At 44.0% G+C, this 15,367-nt stretch overlaps 1 protein-coding gene across 1 annotated transcript in view; it reads left to right on the forward strand.

Moving 5' to 3' along the window:
- The first annotated feature begins 14,483 nt into the window (after positions 1-14,483).
- LOC142563853 (fibronectin-like) overlaps positions 14,484-15,367 on the forward strand; it is a 32,956-nt gene continuing 32,072 nt past the window's right edge. Inside the window, exon 1 of the mRNA XM_075674515.1 lies at positions 14,484-14,641. Coding sequence (XP_075530630.1) covers positions 14,552-14,641 — 90 coding nt within the window. The 5' untranslated portion in view covers positions 14,484-14,551. The remainder of the gene's footprint in view (positions 14,642-15,367) is intronic.

The raw sequence follows: 15,367 nt of genomic DNA on the forward strand, positions 1-15,367 counted from the left end.
AGCCCTTATATGAGCCCACCATATCACACATTTCTCTCTTCTGCCATAGTGTCGCAATACAGAGTAATTCCGCTCCTCGAATACTGCTCTTTCAGTTTACGTCAAAGCTTGGGAAATTACACGAGGCGAACAAGCCAAATTTTGATGTCTTGACAATTAGGCAAAGTTTCATATGAAATTTTAGTACCATTTACTTGTTTACATGTATACAATGTTCGGCTAATAATGATGCATTCCATTACAGCTGCGTTGTTAAACTTCACAGCATAATGTCTCCAATGACTGTCCTGAAAATCAACTAGGCTAAAGTACTCCATGTCCTAGTCCATGTCCTAGGAAGGCCATTATTTAAGTAAAATTTACGTATAGAATATAAAGAAGTACATGTTTCTCGATGACACCGTCACGTCAAAAGTTTGAGCAGTGCCATCTCTGCCAAAAAGCAGCTAGCATCCGCAGCCAGTAAAGCTATGCAAAATTGTTGCACGCTCTATACCTCGCAGAAGGTGCAAATCGGATTGCCGCGCGGCGCACCTATAGTGCGGAAATATCGAGCTCTTCTCAGGATTCCGCGACTCTTAAGCTTTTGACACTGACGAGAGGTGTCAAAGGCTGTAGTGCACTCTTTGACTGATCCGTGATTATAACCGCCGAGCCCTTGTTGATGGAATATTAGAGGGCAGAACGGTGAAACTAGTGCAAAATTCTAAAGACGCCCTGTATACAAGCAAGTAGCAGAATGGAATGCTGAACGTTTTCGAGAGTACTGCACTGACCAGTGGCTCGTGCATACTCATAAAGGTGTAGGTGATCTTCCGATTTCGGAGCAGGGCGTACGTTTGTTCAACTGCCAGTATTTATTGCTCAGAAACCCGTATGGGTTTCTGAGCAATAAATAGTAACAGCAAGATGAGTGGATGTCAAGCTTTCCGTTTTTTTACCTTTCTTTCACTTTTGAAACTTCCGCAGAACTTATTTGCCTTAGTCCGTGTTCCTCTGCCTTGAGCTATCGATGATTTCACCCACGCTCTGCTCGCTTCCTGTTAGCTGGGATAGTAGAGCGACCGTAGTGGAAGGCGTTGGTCTCGGGTTCAAATCACCGGACGCGGTCGAGTTTTTCTTTAACTGTGAGGCTATCTTACTGAGGAACCCACGTAGGTTCTTTCTTGGTAGCTTCGTGCTGCAAGACCTTTCATTTATTTCATTTTCGGTATTGATTCATTAATGCATCACAGATTGCGCAGCGTAGTTGTGTTGATATGATGCAATCCCTGTCAATCGGCACCTGTGAAATGGCGACATACTTGTTTTCTAAAACACCGAAAAAGTTTGTATGTGTTATTAGAAAAAAAACACTGATATTAAGTGATAGGATATAGGGAGTTGACACATTTGCCTAGCAAATACTGTTAACTTGCAGTAGCCCGTTGAGTGGGGCTTGAGTGACGATTTTAGTATTGTGTCGAGTTATGTTAACGTACAAACGGCAGGTATTGTATCGCACATAATTAATGATCTATTATCTAGTACGTCTATATTCATATATTTCCAAAGTATTCTTCTCCAGCCCCGATAACCCCAAAGTTCGACAATCACCATGATCACCAGCTACCATATTGAAAAATGTGACAACGCTGAACACTCGTAATACGAATTTTATAGGTGTTACATGAAAACAGTTACATAGTTTGCCTATTGTAATTAAGGAACTGAAAGCGCCGTACAGTTTCCATGTGGGAATAATGAGAACCTTAAGGATGGTCAGGAAGGCACTTGCAAAGACCAATTAAAATGAACTTTGAAAAATTCCTTGGCCAGTTGCTTAAAATGCTAATTCGCACAATGTTCCCCGCTGTTCTTAAAGGAGTGAACCAGGCGCCCAGCTTGAGTTTTGTGTAAGTGAGGAGGATTATGCTTGAAGAAATGGGAGCTAAATGTTTAGTCATTAAGTTGATAACTTTAATTCCACGCATTCAAATAAACACAGAAAAAGAAGCCGTGGTTAAAAGCTGCCATTCGACATTTTGATGAGCCCAGCGCAAGATTAGATGGATTTATGGCAACAAAAATAGATCGATGTGAATTATAACATAAAATAGAAATTAATAATCTAGTCAATACACTAACATAACACTGAAGAATTTTCACGCAGTCGCACTATGGCGTCGCACTCACAAAATTCAAGCCTAACTTGCTTGAGCCGCCGGTAAACGAATGAAAAGTAATGGTTTGGTAATCATCCAAAAGTCTCCGAAATTAAACGAGTGGGTAACACTCACCATGCTTCACCTTTCCTCCTCTCGTAGCCATGTGCATTTCTTTTTCAAACAACTTGTGGATGGAACTTTAAATGTTTTATTCTTTCGAGTTTAAATCACTCGCTCAATCGATAGCGGTACAATTAGGGGATGCAGATGGTACCAGCATTTCGCAAGAAATTCACAGCACTGGGTTAAATAATATCTCCGCAGATACTTCATGAATAGTATTTCTTTTTTAGTTTATTTTCAAGAGTAATATCAGGCACGTCATACGCTTCCACAATGTCCTCGGTCAGCTGAACTGGGCCCAGACTTCATATTTTTAATAACGACGCAAGTTATGTCGAATGTGTGGGCAAAGTACAGTTCGTGTCGGTAAATATACCGTTATGCCAGGATTATGCTCATACTTTTAGGTTTGTTGCGAGAACAAAAACTGACCCTGCTTTCAATGTGCGTAGTCTGTAAAATCGTATGCGGGCAACCTTTCAAACTGTGTGTTTAAATAAGAGGCAGTTGTCGTTCCTTCTGCAACTCCTCGACAGAAACAGCTTCGCTGGAAGTGTTGCTGCGATTCTCTAAGGTCGCAGGAAGGCCGTGCGTTTTGAGGTTGTGAGGTTATATATTGGTATTTCAGCGCTAAATTAAAGCTTAGAGAGGAAGAAGACGTGCGCAACGCACCTTGTTTTGTAGGGCTTTGAAGTTTTCCGGTGCACACGGCTGCAGCACCTTCTAACTTATTTACGCTGGCCGTTATATATTTGAAGAAGCAAGAATATAGGGATCTCTGGCAATCATACGTGTTTCTGGATACCATCTCGGCTTTGTCCATTTTCTTCCTCTTCCTCTTTCCCAAGAAGCGCTACAAACATCGCCTACACAGAAATACTGTGTTCTAACTCGAACTGAATTAGAAGCTTCTGCTCGGAGGCTCCTATTTAAATAGGTCGGAAATCAGCAACTGCTTTTCTCAGCAGTGACAGCACCGAATTTGATGAGGTTTGCTGAATTTGAAATGAAAAAGTTCGAATCTATTTCATAAATTGCATTCTCCGTATGGGCTGGGAATTTTTTTTTACACAAAAGTATATAAAAATTGCACAATATCAAAACTGAAAACTTCAAGTTTGTAACTGTGTACCTCAGCAATGAAAAATGATATCACAGTTTTGTCAACTGCGCTTAGTCCTACATCTAAAGCCGACAAAGGGAGACACTGTGTGCCGCCCTGTAGTATAGCTATAATTAGAGAATATTACTTGTCGAAGACCCTTCCAAAGGTTGTAACAAAGTCCAATAGGTTTTACATTCATACGTGAAATTTGTCCGCTTTAGAAACTATAATTGATGCAGTTAACGTAAAATGTGATATCTATTCCAAAAGCGCTGCATCTTTGGTAAGTAGATGCTTAGGATTGTTGCATATTCCTGCTTTTGCGCGTGGTTTACAACGTTGAAATAGGACAGAGGAGAGACAGTGGGCGCTTCACTCTGTCTCCTCTTCCCGTTTTTCACGTTCTGAACCACGTACCAAAACAAAAATTTACAGTAAAAGATGTCCGTTTTCGATGCTTAGTTACGGATTTGGCAACGTCGTGCTTCTATTTGTTTCAAGCTTACCGATTTCGGCAATATTTCCAAAACAAATTCCGCATTTCCAATGAAAAAAAGCAACTCCCAGCAGCCACTAGAATTTCAATCGCTCTCTTAGATACAGCAAATCATATTCAAATGGGTCCATGACTCGTTTCAGAAAGAACATTATAGCGTTTTACATTTATTTAGATAGGCGGCACCGGAGGTGGGCCTGGGCTTCCCCCTAAACAATTCGTCACGGCGGTTCTCAAGAACCTCGTAAATTTGAACGTTGGCGTACACTATTGGGCAGAACTGAAAAAACAAAAACAAAAAGCAAACAAAAGAACTCAAGAAAAAAAATGTCCGACGGAAGTTTCGCGGGAGCAGTTATTTCGGCCAGGGATATCCGGATGTCCAGCGAAACCGCCGATTCATTCCCAGTGGAGCAAGTAGCTGGCAGTTTTTAGGATAACGCTGTTACAACAGCGCGCTCGTTTGCACGTGCCAAGTTGAAGCGACAGTCTGAGTGTGTGCTTCTCTTTATTCGTCATGACATACTTCATGGCAGTAATTTCAAATTCATTCAGATCAATAGGCCACATGGTGGTGGAAAATGGAAACTGAACGAGGTGTCCTTAATCCTTACGGATGCTTAACTTCTGGCAGAATTGAAGGTTTTGTGCGCCGAAAGAAAGTGCCTAGAACTGCACAAATAACCATATCATCAGTGCGCCTCTTGATAAGGTGGTTTGCATAAAAGCCGGGAACCATTGCTTGCATTTGAGGTCGTACTTAAATAGCGTAATGCTCCACTAGAGTACGCTCCCGCTCAACTTTTTTTCCTGCCACCAACACTCTAGTGCAGTTCCACCACCGTAAGCACCTGCGGGTTTCTAGACACCCACAATCCCTGGCCGACTGGGCATGCGTCTATATTTCCATATATATATACAGAGAGAGAGAGAGAGAGAGAGAGAGAGAGAGAGAGGCAGACCCATAGAATGCACCCGTCCCAATAGGAGCAACCTCTCTGTGCGGAACCCATATGATTCATAACTACTGTATTCTACCAGACAGAGCTTGTTTTGCAATACGTATATATGTCTGCTAATATGCTTTCCTCTTTTTCTGGCAAGTGACCGCGATGGTATCTGCGACAAACAACTCAAAAAGTGCATGAATTCTTGATATCTATCGTCAAACTCTCATCTCAAATATTTTGGTGAGTGTCAAGGAGGTGTGAATTATTACACGGTGTTCCATTTTCTCTCATTGAAGTTGTAGCTTTAGCTTGGTGTCATACACAGAAAAAAGAAAAACAAATCATAGGCGAGACAGTGCGAATTGATTAGGGATTATGGTTACCCATGGGACAGCTGAGCACCTTTAGGAAAGTTTTACAGCGCGAAAAATAGAACAGATGGAATAAAGTATCATCATCATCATCATCATCATCAGCCAAGTTACGCCCACTGCAGGGCAAAGGCCTCTCCCATACTTCTCCAACTACCCCGGTCATGTACTAATTGTGGCCATGTTGTCCCTGCAAACGTCTTAATGTCATCCGCCCACCTAACTTTCTGCCGCCCCCTGCTACGCATCCCTTCCCTTGGAATCCAGTCCGTAACCCTTGGTGACCATCGGTTATCTTCCCTCCTCATTACATGTCCGGCCCATGCCCATTTCTTTTTCTTGATTTCAACTAAGATGTCGTTTACCCGCGTTTGTTGCCGCACCCAATCTGCTCTTTTCTTATCCCTTAATGTCACACCCATCATTCTTCTTTCCATAGCTCGTTGCGTCGTCCTCAATTTCAGCAGAACCCTTTTCGTAAGTCTCCAGGTTTCTGCCCCATATGTGAGTACTGGTAACACACAGCTGTTATACACTTTCCTTTTGAGGGATAGTGGCATCCTGCTGTTCATGATTTGAGAATGCCTGCCAAACGCACCCCAGCCCATTCTTATTCTTCTGGTTATTTCAGTCTCATGATCCGGATCCGTGGTCATTACCTGCCCTAAGTAGATGTAGTCCCTTACCCCTTCCAGTGCTTCGCTACCTATCGTAAACTGCTGTTCTCTTCCGAGCCTGTTAAACATTACTTTAGTTTTCTGCAGATTAATTTTCAGACCCACCCTTCTGCTTTGCCTCTCCAGGTCAGTGAGCATGCATTGCAATTGGTCTCCTGAGTTACTAAGCAAGGCAATATCATCAGCGAATCGCAAGTTGCTAAGGTATTCTCCATCAACTTTTATCCCCAATTCTTCCCACTCCAGGCCTCTGAATACCTCCTGTAAACATGCTGTGAATAGCATTGGAGATATCGTATCTCCCTGTCTGACGCCTTTCTTTATAGGGATTTTGTTGCTTTCTTTGTGGAGGACTACGGTGGCTGTGGAGCCGCTATAGATATCTTCCAGTATCTTTACATATGGCTCATCTACCCCCTGATTCCATGGAATAAAGTATAACACATAATAAACACATGAACAAAAGGGGTCAACCAAAAATTAAATTTTATTTCGATAATTCCATGTTCCTGCCAATTTTCCGGGTGTTTTTTCGAGGTCTCTGCAATGAACTTTACCTACATCAACGCCTACGTTGCCATATGAACATATCTTCGGGCAAGAAGGAAACCGTGCGAATCCCCTGAAATATTGATTGAATACTTCACGACGTTGTCCATCACATTCGAATATTAAGTACCATAAGATTTATTGTTCTTTTTTGTAAATATTATTTTTCCTAATATTCGTCTCTTAAAAATTGGTGTCTGAATATTGTGCACAATTTGCACCTTACCTTTGCTTACTTTAAATTTTAGAATATTATCTCCCCTTCCCTTTTACCACTGACTTTTTGATGAAACTCATTTAGTTGGTAAGCGCCATGGTTAGAGGAGCAAGAAGAAAAAAAATGTGCGAGTGCGATATACTTTGCATACCGGATGCTGGCTAAGCATCCGGCATTTTTTACATCTATTTTGAATAATGAGAACAAGGATACAGAACACTTTATCTGCTTCGGAAGCCTTTGTCGCTCTTGCTGGCGGATGTTTGCTACCGTTTATCTGCGACGCCCGCGATGGTCGATGGTACAGTAATAAGTGGCTTTGGAGCTGCGTTGCTAAGTCTGAGGGTGCGGGACCAAATCCCAGCCCCAGTGGCTGCATTTAGGTAGGGGTCGAAATGCAAATGCGGCAGTTTACCTTGCACCATGTGCACGCTGAAGAACACAAGGTGTTCAAAATTTTCCGGAGCCGCGTGCTACACGGCGTGCCTCATAATCATATTGTGGTTCTGGCACGCAAAACTCGACATTTTTTTTGATAAAGTTATAGAGTCGAAGGCTAAGTGTGCATTGTTACGACTTTGGGAGACCGGAGATGCAGTACTGGAACTGTCGAAGGAGAAGCGAAGAATTTTGCACAATATTTACAAAATAGCAGAAAAATAGGCGACACATAGCTGCAAAATAGCTGCCAGAGCCCACGTGACCAACTGGGTCGACTTCTGGCATATCTCCGTCCAACAAAGAGCTGTTCTAAGTAGGAATGTGCTTGATCACGCAGACTGACCATTGCACCAACGTGCAATAACTTCTTTGGTGCGGAACCCTATTAGAGCAACTAATGAAGTCACCCAGTGTCGCATTCCTTCTCTTCAGAGATGGACGTCCCATCGAAAAAAATATTAAATTAGGGGGTTTTACGTGCCAAAACCATTTTCTGATTATGAGGCACGCCGTAGCGGGGGACTCGGGAAATTTGGACAACCAGGGGTTCCTTACCGTGCACCAAACTCAAAGTACACGGGCGTTTTCGCATTTCGCCCCCACCGAAATGCGGCCGCGGTGGCCGGGATTCGATCCCGCGACCTCGTGCTTAGCAGCCGAACACCACAGCCGCTAAGCAGCCACGGCAGGTGTCTCATCGAAAAAAAAACTTAACTCGAGAACTTAAGACCGGCCTGCGTCACATCGTTTCGCGTGGAGCAGCACGTTCCCCAGCAATGCAGGAAACTACACGTCGCCGCGAGGAGACAACGGAACAAGTCTAACAGAAGAGGATGAGGGAAGTTCCGCCGCTCTGACGAAGCAGTTATTGGAATCACGAGGGCGGTAGCAGAATCAATGCCTACGGTTCTGAGAACATGGGATGAAAATTTTGATTTACTGACTTATTCGATCAGATTGGAAATGTTGGCTATATTTTCATTGAATCATTCAATAAATTTTGTAGTACTGAAACGATTAGGACCAGGCATATGAAGCTGGAACTTCAGAACCGTAAGACTGTATGTAGGGGACCAGTAGCCATTGCCGACTATTCCACATTATTTGATTGTCTAATATACGGGAGATGTCTATCAAATGAGCAAATAACACACGCACATGCAACGAGAGCTTCACGTCGACTAGCTTAGATCGACGAACAATATAACGAGTTTCATAAGGCATTTTGTAGGGTATGCACTTTAGTTTTCAGGCAATTCAGTAGAGAATGAGCACGTGAGGCGTTTCTTTCCCAGTAACAATACAATACAATACCGTTGAACCATTCAGACTATCTTGCTTCTCCATGTAAAAAGATAAGCGATCTTGTTGCTTTGAACGAAACTATGCCGTGCGGAGCACATAAAGTATTGTCTGAAACAGTGCTCACCAATTCCTGCCACTTTTTCTTATCGCTAGCTATCGCGGTGCTTTTGATAGCGCTTTCGTCCAGTTTCAGTATTTCTCTTGCGCCGATATGAATCACGCCCTTTGATTACAGCTTCACCCAGCCTATTTCGTTGAGGCACTTGTTACTCAAATTGAGCACTTATTTGTTACGCTATTTGTTTGTTCTATTTATTCCTTCAGGTACACTCGCTTGCCGTGAAGCGTGAATAGGAGGAGGGGGGTGATAAATAATATAGAAGACTAATAGCGCGTACAATCCAATAAAATAGCTTTTCAATTCCAAGCATGAAGGATGCTGGTACTGCGAGGAAGACGAGAGTGGTAGGCTGGCAATTCCAGTCGATGTTAGACTTCGGAACAAATGATTCTTAATAACGTTTGGTATGGCAGTTCGGTGCCATAACTTTGAGATGATGGTCAACGCGCGATGATAGTTAATGAGGGAAGGAGAAAGGAAATTGTTTCAAATGTTCATTGAAGATATAAACTTCGAGAAATGCGCACAGTCGGTCTAAGAGGCGTCGCGCTCAAAGGTCTGGAAAGTTTTTTTTTTTCGTTTGCGAAAGGCTGGATTGGCAGGAATAATGGGAAGTAATGGAGCATGCAGAGCCATTTTAATGAAGTACAAGGGGGCGTGATTGGGGATTTCGTTTGCGGTCTTTTGATGGCGATTGTATTGAGCCCAGCTTTTAACGAAAAGGCAAGATTATTTGAAGTGTGACTTTCTCTCTGGGAGGAATTATTTCCGCTGAGATTGTCAGAGCGAGAAAACAGCCTAGTGCGTTGTGGAAGTGGAGTCGGCTTGTCTCGATATTCCATGTTCTAATGAGCCACAGTATAGAGAAACATTGCGACTTGCTACTCGAGGAGGCCCGAAAATCAACGTGACAGTCTTCGTTATTAGATTGAAACATTTACATTATATAGTAGGCGAAATGTTGCCGAAAAGATAAATATGTTAAATTGAGATCCAGGAGTGGAGATTTTTGGGCTAGTTGGTTCGTTGCATCAGTTGAAGTCATAGCGCTGGATTGGCACGGACAAGAAAAACTTCAGCACACGTCGTCTCGTCTTTCTTGTCCGTGTCAATGCAGCGTCATGACTTCAATCGTTTAACTGAGAAAAAAAGAATGTACCCGCCGTGGTTTCTTAGTGGCTGTGGTGTTGGGCTGCTAAGCACGAAATCACGAGATCGAATCCCGGCCACGGCGCCCGCATTTCGATAGGGGCGAAATGCGAAAACAGCCGTGTACTTAGATTTAGGTGCACGTTAAAGAACCCCAAGCAACAAATTCCCAATAAAGAAAGGCGTCAAGCAGGGAGATACGATCTCTCCAATGCTATTCGCAGCGTGTTTACAGGAGGTGTTCAGAGACCTGGATTGGGAAGAATTGGGGATAAGAGTTAATGGAGAATACCTTAGTAACTTGCGACTCACTGATGATATTGCCTTGCTTAGTAACTCAGTGGACCAACTGCAATGCATGCTCACTGACCTGGAGAGGCAAAGCCGAAGGGCGGGTCTAAAATTTAACCTGCAGAAAACTAAAGTAATGTTTAACAGTCTCGGAAGAGAACAGCTGTTTACGATAGGTAATGAGGCACTGGGAGTGGTAAGGGAATACATCTACTGAGGACAGGTCGTGACTGCGGATCCGGACCATGAGACTGAAATAATGAGAAGAATAAGAATGGGCTGGGGTGCGTTTGGCAGGCATTCTCAGATCATGAATAGCAGGTTGCCATTATCCCTCAAGAGAAAAGTTTATAACAGCTGTGTCTTACCAGTACTCACGTACGGGGCAGAAACCTGGAGGCTTACGAAAAGGGTTCTACTTAAATTGAGGACGACGCAACGAACTATGGAAAGACGAATGATAGATGTAACGTTAAGGGATAAGAAAAGAGCAGATTGGGTGAGGGAACAAACGCGAGTTAATGATATTTTAGTTGAAATAAAGAAAAAGAAATGGGTATGGGCAGGACGCGTACTGAGGAGAGAAGATAACCGATGGTCATTAAGAGTTACGGAATGGATTCCAAAGGAAGGCAAGCGTAGCAGAGGGCGGCAGAAAGTTAGGTGGGCGGATGAGATTAAGAAGTTTGCAGGGACAATATGGCCACAATTAATACATGACCGTGGTAGTTGGAGAAGTATGCGAGAGGCCTTTGCCCTGCAGTGGGCGTAACCAGGCTCATCTCAGACATCTCAATCAGATCTCTCAACAATCTCATAATCAGATGGTGGTTTTGGCACGCAAAACCCAGTGATTTATTATTGAGAAAACGTTAGCTCCTTCCCCTGGTTTTTTTATATACGCAGATACAAAATTGGCGTCACCGGGAAAAAGAAAAGATTTATCTCAGCTATATTCCTGCGAACAAATAATAGCACTAATAGCCATCGCGTTGGCTGAGCATCCGTTCTTCTGCCGAACACGACGTTGCAGGTTCGACTTCGTCCACTACAGGTGCTTTGAGGCGGAGGAAAAGTGAAAAAAAATCGGTTTCACCCGAAGGGCCAAGCACTGATATCGATAGCAATTTTAGCGCTGCGCTGGGTCTCCTCGGACGGTGTTCTGGGTATACGCGGGTGAAATTGTATGTGGATGCGAGAAACGCGATGGCGCCAAAATTTCTACCCCCCTTGAAAGCATTAACAGGCCTTGCAGGGCCTGTAACGGCTTCCAACAGGCACCGCTCTGCTGCCCATAAAAAGCGGCGTCGCTGAAATTACAAAATTTCCAAATTGTAAGCACTAACAATTTTATGCAATTTCTATTGGCCGTATATGAGGGATAAGATGCATATGGTTGTGAATGAAACTCTTGATTAATTTTGACGGCCGGCTACGATTCTCAAAAAGAAATTATGAAGAATAATTCCGTCAAGAGCATTGACATGTTTTGAGCATTCTGGCGGTTGAATAGTATCGAATCTACATTTATCTTGCGTAAGGTATTGCAATAATATAGCAAATTTATGAATAAATTGTACAAGACATCGCGGTGATGGCGAAGTATGCATATAATTGTTAAAGTGCTTGCGAACTTTGATCTGCAGTGTGGCTCATTGTTGAAAGTAACCGGCTAACAAGCAGTTATCTCACTGCTGGGGCTCTTTGGCTGCTAGTGCTATGTCAATGCGCCGAGAACGTGGGTAGACAAGGTGCGATGAGCAACCAATCAAAGGTCACCGGCTGCAAAGACGGTGACCTTGCGAGAGGGGAAAAAATATATGGGTTCCGCACTGATGTCCTTGATTTAACAGTGAATTATATTGTACTTAAAAAAAAAGACTTGGTGCTCAAAACTATTCTGCAGCCTCCTACAACGACGCCTTCTCTTAGCTCAAGGGCTGTTTTGGTACGTTACATGCCATGCATACTAAAAAAAGAAAAAAAAATATTCGTTGATCGACATACTAACCATTGAACCAGAATCGATACCGAGTAGTACACACGACCATGTTTTTACGCGCGGTGATACAAGTACTCCTGGTTCCCAAGATGTGTGGCGAAATGCAAAAGCGAACTAGGTAGCCTTGTTAATTTTTAGTATGCGGAAATGTTTGTTGACAAATTAGAGAAGTTTCTCTGTGTGTCTCAGGGCCGGTGAGACAATATGCTCTATGTATCAATGTTTGGACTGCATTGAGAGAGTTCTTTTTCTTGAGTGTCCTGCCCATGTGGTGCTTGTTCGCCATACACTCTTGTTTGCGTGATAATAATCTTGCCGCGGACCTATAACTGGTGTGAAGTATCGATAAAGTAATAAATAAACAAACACTCAGTGCCCTTCCACTCTGTGAGTAAGGATGACCATCGAAGCTATGTATGTGGGCCCCTTAACGCCGGCGTCACCTCCACCGCGGGTCGACCCGGCATTGCACTATCTTCGGGACCTTTTTCTACACGCGGACACGATAATAGGGAAAGTAGTCCTGAAGAGCTTTGCTGCAATAAATAAATAAATAAATAAATAAATAAATACACGAGAGAGAGAGAGAGAGAGGAAAGGGGAAAGGCAAGGAGGTTAACCAGAGAAAAAGATCCGGTTGGCTACCCTACACTGGGGAGAGAGGGGAGGGGGAGGTAAAGTGGTAACAAAGTAGAGATAAGGAAAGGAAGGAGCGTAGACACACAATCACACAATACAGGAAACTTAGTTTGCAGTAATAGATACGGTGTCAATTTCAACTTGAGAAATGCCAAGGCAAATTTAAAATGGGAGACATTAAAAAAGCGATAGAGAAGGTTGCACCTAAAGCTTTTTGTTCCATTTACCACAGTACGGCTGGTACGCAAAGAGACAACTATTTAGCACAGCCTCATTACCGGCCGCAAGACGTACACCATGAGATGAAAGTAGGCGAGGTTACCTACAAGACAGAGTTGCAAAAAGGTGATTTTTGTTTTTGCAAATACTATTCAAAACGGTTATGATTAACTGCTGAAGTCGTCACTGTTGTGTGAAATGACATTTTAGTTGCCTTCTCGAAGTGAATAACAAATTCCCGTTTGTTGGCGTTTGTTGCATTGCCTCCGTAGAAATTAGGATATGTTGAAACTGCATATTTCTTGCTATTTTTGTTCACGCTTGCTTATGCGCTAGCAGGTTATTAAAAGCGCGTACATAAATCACTGACAGCCGGTCGATCCGCCAACTTTCCAGGTAACATAGGGACTTACGATCAGATTACGACAGAAAGAATGTAAACATTTTGTTTGTTGTAATGTGATTTTAAACCCTTATGTACATGTAACTTGGCTAGCATAAACCAGTTGTATGTTGCCGCATAAACCGTCTGTTAAACGATTCTGTCATTGCGTTTAATAACGTGCTAACGCATAAGCAAGAAGTATGAAGCAAGAAGTCACAGTATGAAGGGTAGCCAACTATCCCCATTGGTAGCATTCTTTGAATTACATTTCAGCCTTATACGTTATCTTGTAACGTGAAGAAACTTCTCATATACGTTTCACAATGTTCGCAAATCCCGAACTTTAATGCTTTCTGGCATTGGGAGTATTAAATAACTAAATAAATAAATATCTCTCGGAAAGAAGAATGGAGCTCTGCCAACCAGAGTTCGGAACTTTCACTGCAAACTTCGGCTATCCAGAGAGCCCACGACGACCACGGCGGTTAGGTTTGGCCTACCAGTTCCCACGTGGGAGCGGCCCGCAGCTCTGCCCTAGGGCAAAGCTTATCAAGACCTGGTAAATAAAGTTTTTTGTCTGTCTGTCTGTCTGTCTCGGAAAGTATAGACATGCTAAGATGTCAGCTCAGCCTCTACTATGCTCCGGTTCGCTCACAGTATACGCGCTCAAACACTACAAAGAGCTGTTAGTTTCACTTTTTGCATAAGCACTTGCCTGAACTCCTTTTTGGCTCGGACACCGGGATTCTGCTATCTGCCTGACTGAGAAACGGAAAGAGGAAGCGCTATCACGCTACGCATAGTCAGCTCGCGTGGGGCGAACGGCCGTCCAGTCTGCGCTGCCAGGCACGAACACCTCGCGCATGCGCGTGAGTGTTCCACCTGCGGGACTCCGCCGCGTATTGAGGTGGGCCCGGCCGAACGGCGCGGAGTGAAAGCACCACGCTCCACAAGGAGAGAGAAATTACGTTGAGCCGGCCCCGTAGCGAAGAGCATTTCTATTACAAGGCGAGAGTAATCACTCATCCTCACAATACAAACTCGGGAAAGGAGAGACAGTAAGACAATCGGCCACGAGTTGAAAGTATATAAAGTACGACGCGCCTCCACCGCAATATTGGGCGAGGGGCAATACGTTGCGCCGCTTGCGAGCTCTCCGGCAATGCGGGTGCAATGCGACTGGCGAGCCGGTTTGGTGTAAGCGCCGGCTTCCCCTCTTCCTTCTCACGAGACTCACATTATCCGTGTTGGGAGGAGCCGAGAGAGAGAGAGAGAGAGCGCTGTAACGCGATAAGCATTCTGCAAGGGGGCGTTCATCGGCGACTGCCGGCACACTCATCGGCTCGCCGACTACAGCGAACGCGATGGCGCCGAGCGGCGTGGGACTTCGTTTGGCGGCGGTGTTGTTCGTCGTGGTTTTCCTTGGAAATGAATGCGCCGGCCTCGATGCAAAGGTGGGTGTCGGGACTCGGATCCATCAAAAAGTTCTGAAGCTAGAATTGTTCGTACGAGAGAGAATGTCAGCCTATCCTGACGCTGTACATGATATTAGAGAAGGCGAACAGCGAACGGCGAAGAGCACATACAAATGAAAAAGAAAAACGAAAACACCTTTGTGTATTTGGACCCAGTGTTTTGTGAGCGGAGAATTTTTCCGAAAATTAAGAATGAACGAGCGGAGGGCGGGGGGGCGGAAGGGGTGACAGATGGACAGACAACAAACTTTATTTGATGCTGAGGAACTACTGTCAGAAACCCTCAATGGGAGGCCGTTGTAGCCGCTGGCCGCGCCCATGTAGAAGAAATAACACCGTCAAGCTCAGCCCTTTCCTTTTTCGCCCCAACGCTTTCCTGCGAATCAGTTGTCAATTCACTAAAATTTGAGATTCGTTTCTCTTTCAACGTGCGAGACGACAGGACAGCCGATGGCCTTCGTGTTCATTTAATTTGATCGCCAACATGTATTAGTCGTTACCGTGTAAATATACACAAACCAGTTGCTCCCCGCTGCTGGCAGAGAGAGAGAGATGGAAGACGAAAGGCAGGAGGGTTAACCAGATATCCGTCTCCGGTTTGCTACCCTACACTGGGGATTAGAAACAGGACAGAGAGGAAATCGTAAAAAAAACACGCTCACACGGAGGCACGCACACACGAAAGGCGTTCCAGTTAAAGACGTT

Source organism: Dermacentor variabilis, chromosome 11 (assembly GCF_050947875.1).
Source record: "Dermacentor variabilis isolate Ectoservices chromosome 11, ASM5094787v1, whole genome shotgun sequence".
Lineage (NCBI taxonomy): Eukaryota > Metazoa > Arthropoda > Arachnida > Ixodida > Ixodidae > Dermacentor > Dermacentor variabilis.